The sequence below is a fragment of the Calidris pugnax genome, unplaced genomic scaffold (assembly GCF_001431845.1).
Source record: "Calidris pugnax isolate Ruff unplaced genomic scaffold, ASM143184v1 scaffold273, whole genome shotgun sequence".
Taxonomy (NCBI): Eukaryota; Metazoa; Chordata; class Aves; order Charadriiformes; family Scolopacidae; genus Calidris; species Calidris pugnax.
In genome coordinates, this window is record NW_015094508.1 from 8,958,980 (window position 1) to 8,973,507 (window position 14,528).

Below are 14,528 nucleotides of genomic sequence, written 5' to 3' on the forward strand. Positions count from 1 at the left end.
AGTTGATTCATCAGAGTGTGATTTGCATACTAATTATAACATAGCTAATTATTGTGTTTAAAAGGAGTATACAGACGTATCGGCACCTTTCCTCCTTCCTACCTACCTTAGAAATACTTCTCAGTTAGAAAATTAAAAGTTTTTTGGAGTAAATGTTGCAAAGCTGAACTTCCTCACATATCAGTGACTTGGGCTTTAGGTGGAGATGGCAATAAAAATGAATTTAAGCAGCTGCTCTTTATTTCTATTTTCCCCTTAACTGTAACGGTTAACCACAGTATGGTTTCTTGAGATAACAGTTTATGGCATAAAGGCACCTAGTTTGGTATGTAGAGATTACAAAATCATATTGTTGAGCATAACAGCTCAGCTATAAATTAGCATCAGGCATAGTGTGGTGTGGTCAGTTAATGCTTCCCCATCTGTATTTCACATGTGGTCCTTGTTAGCTGTTTCTGTATTTTACCATTCTGTTTCATGAAAATATTTTCTAAAATGCTTTACTGACCTTTATTTGATTAATTACAAAAATCCATATTTCTGTTTTGTTTTGTTTTCCTGCAGGCAGCGTCATAAAATTTTAATCAAGTGAAAATGGCCTTTAGCAATCTGACATCAAAGGCTGTACTACTGTATGATGAATGGATTAAAGATGCCGGTGAGTCATTTAAATCTCAAACTTATTAACTTTCAATAATTTTGAATAGCAATGTGTAGCTATTCTAGGTGTAGTGTTTATCATCTTAAAAACATTTACAGGAAGACAAAGGTACTTTAAGTCTTGTGAGGTTACATACTGACATTTTTAACTATAAAAAAACAGACTAGTTTCTGCTTTCTAAAAAAGCAAAAAAAGTAAAACTGAGCTAGTTTATGGTTATAACTTCAGACTAAATAAAGTGCAGACAGTGATTCTTCTGTAAGAGTTTCTGGCACGTGGGAATATATAGTTTATGTTTTTCTTGTGCTACTGAACATAAGGCTTCAATTCTTTTTCATTACTGAGCAATGGTATTTTATCAGTTAATTGAGCTAGGTGCATGGTGTTACTGTATTTTGCTTTTGCAAAGTAAAGAAATAATAATCCTGATAAGTTTTAGTATCTTGAAAACTAACTCTTGAAATTAATCCTCAGAATACTTAACTCTGTCACAGTTCTGTTTTTAAAAGGAACGTTAGCCTCTTGTTGCACCTGGTATGAGGATTTTAAACATGCTTTGTTTTAATGTTGTTTTAATGTTGTTGTTCGGCCGTTCTTAAAACCCATCTGTTTCAGTGGTACTCCTGAGTGTCCCTCACCATGAAAGGCAATAGTGACAGGGATTAGCAGATTCCTGGGCAAAACTTGAGAAGCAGTTAAGGTTTGATCAATACAATTACTAATTTATTTTTTCTAGTATAGCTGAGAACAATTTTTCTCATTCTGTAGAACCACATGGGAGCTTTATCAGTGTAACTCCTGGGGTGAAGTGAATTAGGATGGAGCTGGGTGATACAGCATTTCTGCTGCAGTGTCTGTGACTTCAGAATTTGAGTTCCTTGTCTCCCGCCTACCAGTACTTATATTTGGCATCTTGTAAGGTGCTGCCATGGCTGGACATGGTTTTCTCAGGATCAGGTTGGGAAGACCAACGAGAAAGTTTTGGTAGCATCAGTGCAAGGGTTGGATGCTGAAAAAGCAGCCAGTTGTGAAGAGCTGGTGATTCCCTTGCAGTGCAACACATACAGGTGCCCAGTGGTGGTGTTCACAATCCTTGTTGGTCTGTGGGCACCAGCACGGGGCACATTACGGGCTCTGAGCAGCATTATAATGTGCTTTCCTTCTCAATCTGTTTTAAAACTTCCAGTGGCTGTAAGCAACATCAGAGGGTCTCAGGGGTGATACGTTGTTTGAATGCTATGGGTTGAAAATCACTGACTTAGGACATTTGATGATAAAGTAAGCATTTAACAAGAATTGCAGTAGTGTAGTTTCACCCCCAAAATACAGCAGCAAATCATGAAAGCAGCAATTTACTGAGTCAGGAGTTAAATTTGGGATCATTCAGAAATGAATCTTCCAAAAGTCAATTTATAAAAATTAGAAAAATGCATATTTAAAAAAAAATATGTGAAATTCATGTTGGTTCTCCTGCATATGGAGAAACGTTGAAGTCTTTGGTGAGCTCAGTGATGAAGCACAGAAAGGTGCAGTGGGATCGCGGTGAAGCTCAGAGGGAGTGCCTGCCAGTCTCAGCTGCTGGGAGAGGGAGTGGGAGGAGTGTGTGCGTAGGAGAGGGACTCTGCAATACTTCTTTCTGGGATAACTGGAGGGGAACTTGCAACACTTCTGCCATTTGGAGGCTTGTAATACGAAAGTGTGTTCTGTAGTGCTGTGAAAGTGGTGACGTGTCTGGAGTGAATAGGCAGAAGCCTCATGCGCTAAGCTCTGAACACCAGCTGATGGGACAGGTGGTCTTCTAACATTAAAATCCCCATATTTACTATCTCTAATGCAGTACTGCTTATAAAGCTCAAGGACATTGAAGAGTGGGCCTAGTCCCCGTCTGTGACTTGAGCTTGTGAAATAAGATTCATGCTTTTCCAGAAGAATGAATTCTCAGATGGAAATGCAGCCTCGGTGACCTGCTCATGCGTCGCCTTCCTGTGCTGCCCTCAGAGCCCCTTTCATGTGTGAAAATGTGGACTTTTCATTGAGGAGAGCTCTAGACCGAAAATCCGGTTTCTTAATGTGTCTCCTCTTTGTTATGTGTGAAGAATAAATGCACAAAGAAGCACTGAATCCTACAGGTGCTAAATCATGTTATCCAGTTGGTATGGATTTGAGGTGAATGGACTCTGAAATGTGATCAGTGACAGAAAAACCTAAAGGGTTAAGAATTAAGTACCTTTCTGTAGCTGTTTTAGGATTTAATAAGTACTTGAAAGGTTTCTTTTCTGTTTTTTTTTCTTTCCCCCCCGCCCCCCTCTCTTCTAGATCCAAGACTGGAAGGCTGGCCGCTCATGTCTTCACCTTTTCCAACAACCTTTATCATTGGAACCTACATTTATTTTGTCACTTCCTTGGGACCCAGACTCATGGAAAATAAAAAACCTTTTGAACTCAGGCAGATAATGGCATTTTACAATTTCAGTGTGGTAGCTCTCTCTATATATATGACTTATGAAGTAAGTACTACTTTTATTTGTAACACATTTATATATTTTGTATCTGTCCTCTTGCTAACTTTTAATAAATGTATTAATATAATTCCTGCTATGCAATTCTCAAAAACCGATTATTCTGATTGTTTTAATTATATTTCTCCAAGCAATATGCTAAACTGATTGAGCTGATACTTGACAAAAGGGAATAATTCATACCTAGAAAGACAGACTTTAAAATATTCTATGTGTAATTATGTATAATATATAAAAATAAAAATCCTTATAACTTTGTGAATTTCCCTGGGCTCTGGCAGCTAAAGCAGAATACATCTTTTTCTTAGCCTTTTGTAGTTGTTTCTGTCTTACTACGTGATAGTCAACACTGATGTTTCACACAGGGTGTAGAGTATGTTTACTACAGAATAATCTTCAGTTAGATCTACCTTTTAAAGGCAGAAGAGAACAATATGTAATCTGGCGACCTTCACCAGTAAAAAAAAAAAAAAAAAAAAAAAACCCCACAACAAACCAAAAACCACAAGACCAACATGAAAAACTTTAGAACTGAGATTTTTTTTCTTCTCCCCTCCCAGAAATGGTAAAGGCTCTTTTTCTCAATAGGAATGTTGAGATTTTGCTGTAGTTCATATCTCAAGCAGATGTTAGACCTTCTGAATGGGAAAGCCTGATGAGTTGCATAGGGTCATGGGTTGAATGACCTAAAAATCTGTAACTATGAATGTGATAGACTAAGTAGAAGTTTTAATTTAGAACCAGCTTTTAAGCCTTAAGATAGATAACTGTTGTTTTGGGGTTTTGTTTGATTTTTTTGGTTGTTTTTCTTTGGTGCTGTGGTTTTTTTAAAGTGTAGCTGTTTAACAGTAGCATTGTGTAAATGATAGCCGTATACATTTGCTTAGTGAAACATCAATATGCTAGTACTGACCCTTCTTGTGTTAAATCTGGCTACGTGGCTATTTTAGGTGCGGCAAACTGTTAATGAAAAGTTGCCAGACTGTCATGCCAAATTGGCAGGATACCTTTCTTTCAGCTTAATTTGCAGAAATTTCATCATGAGTTACAGTGAACTGCCTGGCATTTCTTTTAACAGCACTCTACGGGCACTGCAGCAGCAGCAGCAGCTACTCTGTGTCATGACTGTTGGGTGGAAGGCTATATGTCATGGGCAGGATGCACACATTTATTATTTCCTCTTTGATTTGAAAAATCACCAAACTTGTGATTTAATGATAAGTTTGGTTTTGGTTATAACACTCAGAAACAACAACAAAACACCCTAAACTTCTGTTATCCAACTAATCTGCTGTCAAGAATTCCATGTTAAAATTTAATGAAAGAATGCATGGATTGAGTGTAACTGATTGAATCTCTGCTATTGTCTGGCTCCCAGCAAAAAGCTGATTCTTTCCCACTTTGGATCCAAGCCATTGGGTGGGCGCTTAAGGATTGTGCTGTCTTGGTGGTGTTTCAAATCTTGTTTTATTTAAGCAACTGGTTCTTTTAGGAAGTTTAACATCTATTGCAGGCACAGACTAAACCCATCAATCTGTTTGATTGCATGACCTCCTGTCGTGCGTGAGTGGATGATGATGATCAATGGATGAGAAGCACTTCATAAATAGATATAAGACGCAGTAGTTCTAGTGGCTGGTGTGGCAGTGAGCCAAGTGTAATATTAACAATGTTGCTCTTGTCTGAGCTCTAATATATTCCAGGATAAAGATTAAATTATATTTGTTACATAGAGTCCTTTGGTTATGCGTGTGCTCTTCACTGTAAAACCCCAGCTTCTTATCCCTCCTCTCAGTGAAAGACTAATTGAATCATGCAGTTTAATTAACCAAAACTTTAGAAACTAGGATACTAAAAATATAGTACATATTCATTCATTTCTTGTCTTTAACGATATTAAGCCATATTTTTCTGTTGTGATGGTTTTCTTTCAGTATTAAGATGATGTGCTGATTTCTTTTCAGTATTAAGACATTTGGCTGTGATAGCAATTTACAAAAAATTTCAAAATGTTTGATTCAGTTTTGTGGTCTGATTTACACAGTAAGTTGCTTTTCTAACATTGGTTTTGAGATGCAGCTGTTTCTCCTCTTTGGTTACTAATGCTGAGATAATGGGTGTAGGAAGAAAGTTCTTTTCTGTAGGTGTGGTCCTGGAACTAGAAATTCATTAATCTGCAAAGGCAGAGGATTTTATGGCCCACACAGAGGTGGATGATTGACAAGGTTGCTGATTCAACAGGTTTTTAATATTGTTTTCCCCTCCTGCTTACTGATTGCAAAAGTAATCCAAAATTAATGAAGTTTTCAAAAGACATAAAGTAAATCTTTGCGCTTTCCTTTTTCTTTGCTCCAGTTTCTTATGTCAGGTTGGGCCACAGGGTACTCATTCCGGTGTGATATCGTTGACTACTCGAGGTCACCTACAGCTCTAAGAGTAAGTTGCTAAAAGCAAAGCTGAATTGTCATGCTACACTGACTTTATTTTTGGAAATGCTTTTTGAACAACCAAATGCACTGCTGTAGAGTGGAATGCACTAAATGGAAATGCCCTCTTGCCTAATGTAGAGCATGTGAGTTACCTGGAGGGTTGATTGCTTGGGGAAAAAAAAAAAGAGGCAATGTATTTGTTGCCTTGTTCTTCTTGGTTTCAAAATTCTTTCCTCCTGTTGGAAAAAAAAACAACAACCAACGAAACAAAAAAACTCCACCAAAATAAACCAAAATAATCAAGACTTAAATTTCAATATTTCTGTCAACACTGTGACACCACTTACTTGTCCCAATATTTTTTTTAATAGTTATTTATTTTTCCTGCAGCTGCTTAGTTTTATGTACGACTATTATGATTTGACAGTTTCTGCTTTTTGCTCTTGCAGATGGTACGAACTTGCTGGCTGTACTACTTTTCCAAGTTCATTGAATTATTAGACACTGTAAGTATTTGTAGCCTAATAAAAGAAGTAGTGATGTTTCCTTTTCACTGAAGAAGAACTGGTGCTGTTGGGGGCCGGAAGCATAAATCGCTCTATATTTAGCCCTCCAATCTTCAGTTATTGGAATACCATCAAGGTTTTTACCCCTATTATCTCTTCTCGTCTTATTGTCCATTTACACTGTCATTCCTTTATTATCAGGAAAACATGCTAATGAGAGAACACACCTTTAAAAATTTAGGAAGCCCTGACAACTGTCTGTTTAACAACTGAGTACACGAACCTGTTGTGCTATGGCAATGCTTTTCTCCACGCTGCAGATAAAACACGGTGTTGATCATGTTGAATTTTTTTCCCATGTCATCTTCAGATTTTATCTTCCACATCCAGAATGTTTGCATCAGCAGCTCTGAATACAGCATAAATTGCCATACCTACATCCTCTAAGTTCCCTTGCCTTTGTGGTCACTATAGATGTATTCAATATCAGGAAGGCTCCCTAACTTGTTTCAAAGAAAGTCTGAACAGCAGTGCATTGAAGCAGAATGCAGACCTCACTCACCACCAGCAGCCATCTGTCTTTCCTTCCTCCCAAGACTGACACCTAGCAGGGGTGCTTTAGCTATTCTCCAACTTCTCCAGCTTCTGACTGTTGGAATCAGCTGTGATTTCCTTTGCCTTATTGTGTGGGTTGCAATAGTGGTGATTCAGGAGCTGACTCATGAGTAGTTAGGATGTTTTACGCCCTGCGAGCCAAGTTAGCCATCTAACTTCCATTTGCAAATACTCATGATTCAACACTGGAACATCTTACTGACTGAGCCAAATGGAATGGCAATGGAAGGGCCAGGAATGCTAAAGCTGGAAGACCCTGACAAGTTTAGTCTTCCACTTACCTTTACTACTCCCTGGTTAGCCTGCTCCTTTTTAATTTGTCCTAAGCCTGAAAAATTATTTTTAAAAAAAAACATGTGTTTTGTTTGAATCCACCCAATCAGGTACCTGTTTCTCAGCAGGTTTTTGGTTTTATTGCAAAAGTAATTTTGCTGCATTTCAGTCAGCTGTTTCCAAATGTTTTCCCTGGCACACCAGACTTCTTTTCTTCTGTGTTCCTTTGCTTGTCATCTGATACTGCCCTTTGCATGACCTGACTTCTTATGGTTTTCTTGCTCTCTGTTCCCTTAACACTTCCTTCAACATTTCCCTCAATGTCTGTCCTTTAAAAAGCAGCCAGTCAATATTGGTTATGAATATCTACCTATTTTCAGTCCAGTTTTGCCTTTTTCCAAGGGTAACTAAGTCAGTATTGATAATAAAGTGCTATTTCTCTAACTTAGTATGTTCTACTGTCTCTGCCTGTTGCTAGTCCTCTGGTTAATCTTCTCAAATGGCATTGCCTTAGTAGTCCAGAGGACTTAAAATCTGATGCTTCTAGATACTTCTCAATCCAAGCAAGTCCATCTTATACTGCCTGTTGCGCACGTAGGTGATGGCTCAATCTTGGACATTTGCTTTCAAAACTTGCCCTGGCCTTTGAGGCTCCACAGGTGGATTTTACATACTGGTTTCATTTTTTTTCTTTGAAAACTAGTCTACATATCCAGAGCCTCAGCTTCCCTTCTTTTCCCAAGACTGCAACTGTGAAGAATTTTTAAATCTATAGTAGTTAATCAACCAGCACTGATGCATACAGTTTTCTGTAAGTATGTTGGGCTTGATTATCTCATGTAACATTCTGTTCATTGAAAATCTGTTTCAGATATTTTTTGTGCTGCGTAAGAAAAACAACCAAGTTACATTCCTGCATGTCTTTCATCATTCCATCATGCCATGGACCTGGTGGTTTGGAGTCAAATTTGCTCCAGGTAGTGGAGAGAGAGTTTAAGTCGTACATATCTTCTGGTAGTAAAAGTTAACTATGCTAGACAAAAATATTTAAAGAACAGAATTAAAAATCTTGCAAACATCATTGTTTTTTAAATTTTCATGTCAGCAGTATTTCATGGAACATCTGAGATCAATACAATTATTTAAATGGGCGGGGAGTTCTCATTTTTCCTATTTGACAGCATTTTGTGCAGTGTTGGTTTCTTGTAGGGCAAAAAAGGTGCAAAGGAGGGAGGTGTATATAAGAAAAAAGCATTATTACATGATAAAGAGATGTGACTGTAAAATCAGAAGTGCTAGGGGAGGCACATGAGGCAGATAACTATTGAAACAACTTCAAAGCTATTTGTCAACGTGAAATCTAAGAAATGAGTTGGAAGGGAGGGCTGTGTTCTAATTTTGGTTTTGCCTGCTTAAGAAATTTTTCAGGCTTTTTTTGCAGTTATTTTTACTGGCTTTAGGTAGTATAATTGAGGTTTATTTACATCTAATACTTTGGCTTTCAAAAACTACAGAAATATTTTCTGGACCTTACTTACCACAGAAACTTATTTGAATTGTGCTGGGTTGGAAGTCTTTGTCCATTTCTAGCTTACCTTCACTGTCTCCTTTCCTGCTCTGTATGTCTAGGCATGCATCTTCCTATGCCACATTATTAGTGTGCACCACTAATAAGTACAGCTTGCCATGAGAATAGCCTGATAAGCACGGAGTGGAGAAATGCTGTCATTTAGTATTCCATCTCTGGGGTGGTAGTGGTGAATGTTCTTTTGGGAGTTTCTACCAGGAAATCAGTTTAGTTTGTACATGTTTCTTCACTCACGTTCTCTGGCATGGTGGGTTTCTTTTTGTCCTCACAGAAAATTGGTGAGGAATTGATGAAGACAACCATTGCTTATTAAATCTGATCTTAGTGTCTGTTTTATGAATACAAAAATAAGACCTGGTAGCAGTCCAGAAGATTCATAGATGTGATTTTTTGAACATGTTCAGTGTGCAGATTTTCCTAGCATATAAAAGGATATCCTTCTGCTGTATTTGTTGAGTTTCTGTTATTAAGAAGCTGGTGTTTTGTTGTCTTCATCATGACTGACTTAAATATGGCTGAGTAACTGGTATTTTAAGTTCATGATGAAATTGTCAATAGTTTTCTCAGCATACAGTTCAGTGTGTTCATAGATTTGCAAAAAAACAAAAAAGCAAACCAACTGCAACTAAAAAAACCAGCAACTAACAGTCCCTCCTCTTCAACCTTGAAAAGTTTCCAGTTATAGTTGATTAACTTTCTGCCTTTTATCTGGACATCAGATCAGTCTACCAGCTACAGGCTTCTAATTTTGCATCAGATTCAAATTTCCCATGTGATAATTCGAGAAATACTTCCAGCAAAGTGTGCAAGAACTGTTTTGTCCTCTGCTAATAATAGTTTCTCATATTGATGCAGAGCTGTGTTTATTCCTACAGCTCTATTGCTTATCTTTGTGCTAATCTTTCCAAATATTGTTCTGTTTGATAACAATTTTTTTTCCAAGAATTTCAGTCATGCTTATGATTATCGTGTATTCAGTTTCATCACTGTCCTTCTAAATAGCGGCATTGATCCAGTTTTCAACTTGTTTGTAAAAAAAACCCAACAGCTTTGAATGGAGATTTTTCTCTGATCTGATATTGCCATGAAATTGTAAAATGGTGCTTATGTATCGTGTTGCTTTTTGGAGCATATTTTTGTACTGTTGATTAGGTTGTTTTTTTCTTTTGACTATTCACTGTGCAAGCCAAAAAAAGTATGTACATTTGAACTGTAAGAACACTCAAATTATTTTTAAAAATACAAATAGCTAAGATTCAAAGAAAGTTTGTAGTCACAGCTGGAGGAGTTATGATCTGTCAAGCGGGAAGATTAGTGTGAGATACTAAAATCACAAAATAAGCTTTATTTTTAACTTGAATGATTCTTAATAGGAAGTTGGCTTTTCTTCCCTTCACTAAACCTCTGTTTTTATGTCATCTTGTTTTCTTCCTAATGCTCGGTGTTTTCATTTTGATATTTTTCTTAAAAATACTTTGCTGTCTGCCACTTTTTGGATCATTTTTACCTATAATTTATTGTGTTCTTTAAAATAAAGGTCTTTGATAAGGGTCAGCTAACTCCATAGTTAATTAAATGGAAAAGGAAGTATTTCCTTACTTGCTTTGTGAAATCTTCATATCTTACCAGCTTCAGTAGTAAGTTTGCCCCAGATGGGGCTACTTGGCCTTAAATTTCCTTTTCACTGTAAGTATGTTTCAAGACGGACCATGAATTTGCGAGACCTTCACTTAGGCCATGATTCCAAAAAGCTACTGTCCAAAACTGTGATTCTTTGGGAATCTGGAAATCTGTGCTGGGGAGAGAGTTATTACTTATCCTCCAGAACTTTGCAAAGTTCATCATGATGTCTGAAAAGTGGGGTAAAACAGTAGAATTTATTTCTACTAAATTCCCTGCATCTCTATCATGTATATGTTGTAATAAAAACATAATAAAAAAATTAACCCAAAGAACAAAAAATACCACTAAATCCTTTCCGTTTACATATATTTATATCAGCTATGTTTTATTGCTGGTTTGGAAATGCTTAGGTAAGCCTTTTCTGAGAAAGGAAACTGGTGTGATCCCTCAGAATTGGTGTTAATCCAATTCAGGTTAAATACCTTGAGGGTTAATCAAAGTCTGTACGTTTTGTGGTATACATTTTTTTTTTTTTCCTACCCCAACCCAAAATGAAGTACTAGATCCTAAGATTGCTTTTTGAATACCTTATGCAGTAATACGATCATGTTTATCATGTTTTGTTTTTTTCTACAGGTGGTTTGGGAACATTTCATGCTTTGCTGAACTGTATTGTCCATGTTGTCATGTACACTTATTATGGAATCTGTTCTTTGGGACCAGCCTATCATAAATATTTGTGGTGGAAAAAATACATGACAACTATACAACTTGTGAGTAATTTTGCTTGATGTAAACAGCTCCCAGAAAACTGATTGTGGCTAATAAAGGCTTCATGCAGTACATTTATACTTTCAGTTATGTTCATGTGTGTAGTTTGCAGTTGGCCCAGGGTTTTCTTGTGTTTTAATTGAGTGAAACAAAAGTGAGCTCCCCTCAGTTATATGCTTAAATCTGCTAACTTCAGCATTCATTGTAATCACAGATTTAGACACATGGGCTTTTCAGTTATGCAGTAGTTGGTAAATGTATTTATAAAACTCGTTGCCTGTGTAAAAATCATCAGAATGTAATTTTACACCAACAAAACATAATTATTGTAAAGAATGCATGACTAGTAGTGAGGAAAGGGGAAAAGTAGTGTTTGTTTAGTATTTCATATCTGTTCTTTCATTAAAAATATGTTTACAGAATTTACCTCTCTTTAACTCAGCATTAAAAAACACTCTTACAGTAATTACATTGTGTTTTATCAGCATTAGATCACTTTCAAAAGGTTACTGCTCTAGGTGCTTTTTCATGCCCGGCTTTTTAATAGCTGAATTTTCAAAATTCAGCTTCTGGCTAAACAATTTGTTTGGACTGAGCACAGATGCTGATGGAGGAGGGAAAGCAGCTTTTCCCTGCTGCTTTCCCTCCTTGCACCAGGTCTAGTGTTAATAGAGTAGTTCATGTAACCACGTGTAACTCTGAACAATTAGCTTGAATATTTATAACTTAAAGTCTTTTTGTTTTGGCGTCACTACCAGTGGATTATTAACTTGAAATTCATGTGGAAATTTATTGCTTCTTTATTTTTAAATCCTCCTTTCAATTTTTTGGGGGGGACCTGCGGACCTTAGTGTCTCATAGTAGTTTTTTCAGTTTTCTGCATAATTTTTCTAAAGGAGCCTCCCATTTGCCACAGGTCAAACACTGTTCATTCTTCTCTGAACCAGCCAGGGCAGGCTCCCTTTCTCCTAGTATGGGTTTCTCAGTGCTGCTTGTAATCAGTTTGTCCCAGGACTTCTCTTGCTTTACTCTGTAAAAATGTCTTTCAGTGGAGTAACATTTTTGGGAGAGAGGGTATAAAGGTGCATCTCTGTCATTTTAAAAAGTGCTTTCTATTTTTCTGTGCGCAAGTTATGCTGAATCTTTTTAAACGTTGGTAGCAAGTTTGTAATTTATTTTAAAAGTATTTTTATTTTTTTCACCTCTTTCCTGCAGGTCCAGTTTATTATGATTACATGCCACATAGGGCAAATCTACATCATGGATGATTGTCCGTACCAGTATCCAATTTTCATGTTTATTATTTGGCTATACGGCTCTATGTTTTTAGTCTTGTTTCTCCACTTCTGGTACCACGCTTACACAAAGGGACAAAGACTTCCAAAGATGGCAAGAAATGGGATCAACAAAGATCAGTGAAACTATCTCTTGTCTCAAAAAAACAAAGAAGTGTATATGTCAATGTGGAAACTTGCACTACTTGACAATCAAGATATTTAGGTGCACACACTACACAGTGTATATTTTGTATGTTTTCTTCCAAAACAGAATTTGTATTTTTACCATAAGTTATTTGGGATTCAGAATTTGGGGGGTGGGGGGAGTAGTGTGGATCTCTAATTTAAAAAAAGGAAAAAGAAAGAAAAAAGGTGTTTTTTTCAACAACTTATTCATGTTTATCCTATAAGAAATGAATGGGTAGATGATCTCTATCTTGAAGATGCATAAAAATAAATATATTCATTGGGAAAACTAAAATGTGTATGACAAGTACTGAGTACTTTGAACGCTGAGGAGAAAAAATTACTTCACCTTAAATGTTGTAAGTTGTTGAGACTGTCAGCTGCATTTTATTAAAAGAATGAATCTTCAGTAAGTACTGTTTGTAGAATCTAAGGCTTACTATTAATATAGTTAACACATAAACAAGTGTAACAACGTTTATGAACTATATTACTTTACAGAAAAGAATGTATGTTAATCTGTCAAGGTATGGCGTTTCATTTGAAGATCATAGGTTTTTGGATATACTGTCTTTTACTAAGATAACTTAATTCATTTCATATTTTACTCACTTGAATGTTATTCTAAATGTCAGAAAGCTACTAGTTTGAGGATTATCAGGACTGTCTTGTAGTGTAATGATCAAAACATCTCACTGATCTATTCACCAAAGTAGCCTAATATACTTAGTATTCAATGTATCTATGGATATATTTCGATATTGATAGCCTAGGCTGTTTAGGGAGGGGAAAAAAATCTTGTAATTCAATAGCCAAAATCATAGTCCTCAAATAAGTTTTAAAAAAATATTTTTGATTGAAGCCTAAATGTCACCTAGCATGATTGTACTATGCTCTATTTTCTTCCATTATCTGTTGAAGTACATGTCTAGAAAGTTTTTCTGTTAGCTTTTTTCCATGATTATTATTGTTTGTTTTTAACAACTCAAGGTTAAAATGTCTCCATTAATAGCACCAGTTACCTTGCCTGGAACCAGACAAAAAGATACGTGCCATTCTCTGAGCTGCTGAGAATGGGTCTGGCAGTGGTGACTGGGCATGGTTCCAGTCTGTGCAGAATTAACTGGTATGTTGTTTTCCATGGTTAGGCAGATTGTTCCGGTCACACATGTATAGAAATCAAAAGACCTAGCTAATGGTATGTAAGTTGCATTTGTACTGCACGAATTTATTAAGGAATTGGTGCATATAACAGACCTGTAAATGAGGAGTTAAAGGTGTTTAAATTAATGTTACTATGAAAAGTACTGGTTTATATCACGTTCACTACTAACAGAAAAGAAGCTTGCGATATTTACTTTGTGCTTGATTTATGTGTGGGATTTTTTTGGGGCAGGTTTTCATTTCCTCCCTGATGTACAATTCCAAGACAGTAAGTTTTGCTACCTGAATACTTTTATGGGGATACTGACATTTATAGTGCACTGTTAATGCTCAAAGAATTTAAACTTTGTCTTGGACATGAGTTACAAATGATTTGTTATGAGATTACATATGAGTCTCCTTTATAAAATAAATTAAAAATAAATTTATATTCTATCTTTCCATTATTTAATCCCTGTAGCTATCGACTGTCATGGCAGATTGAAATTAGATTCCCAGAAAGGATTTGAATGGCTTGAAATGTAAATTGTGACCCCTTAATTTTAGATGCTTGATCCTGGAATCCTCAGGGCTGAGTTTCATCTCCCTCGCAGTGCACAAAGAGAGGTGCTTTGGCACAGAATCTAAGACAGATGGGGTGCTGATCAGGGGCCACACATTTTCAGTGGGAAATGCAATCACTGACTCTGAAGTCCCAAATACCGCCAGCCCTCCAGCCTGTGTGCATGCCCTTGGCTTCCAAAGTAGGGGGTCATCTCCTAGGGATAAAGACCTATTGCTGTTTTTTCAGACAGAGGGGAAGGATTTGCCTCTGATTTATTTTTAAAGCTTGAATGGTGCCTACTTTCTGTATAATCTATTCATTAAGTACTGATGAAGAAAGTGGGGCCATTTGGTTCCTTTAAGCCTTCTTGAG

At 36.6% G+C, this 14,528-nt stretch overlaps 1 protein-coding gene across 1 annotated transcript; it reads left to right on the forward strand.

Moving 5' to 3' along the window:
• Positions 1-428: 428 nt before the first annotated feature.
• ELOVL7 (ELOVL fatty acid elongase 7) lies at positions 429-14,040 on the forward strand. Its single transcript, XM_014964806.1, has 7 exons — positions 429-658; positions 2,978-3,168; positions 5,536-5,616; positions 6,059-6,115; positions 7,875-7,980; positions 10,851-10,987; positions 12,201-14,040. The coding sequence occupies exons 1-7, from the start codon at positions 595-597 to the stop codon at positions 12,402-12,404; spliced, it is 840 nt and encodes a 279-aa protein (XP_014820292.1). The 5' UTR covers positions 429-594; the 3' UTR covers positions 12,405-14,040.
• The last annotated feature ends 488 nt before the right edge of the window (positions 14,041-14,528 follow it).

What these genes read in the sequence shown, in the direction of transcription:
- ELOVL7 (XM_014964806.1), top strand. Translation starts at nt 595, where the DNA reads ATGGCCTTTAGCAATCTGACATCAAAGGCTGTACTACTGTATGATGAA. An exon ending in TGAATGGATTAAAGATGCCG is followed by an intron (nt 659 to 2,977) that starts GTGAGTCATTTA and finishes CCTCTCTTCTAG; the next exon opens with ATCCAAGACTGGAAGGCTGG. An exon ending in GGTCACCTACAGCTCTAAGA is followed by an intron (nt 5,617 to 6,058) that starts GTAAGTTGCTAA and finishes TTGCTCTTGCAG; the next exon opens with ATGGTACGAACTTGCTGGCT.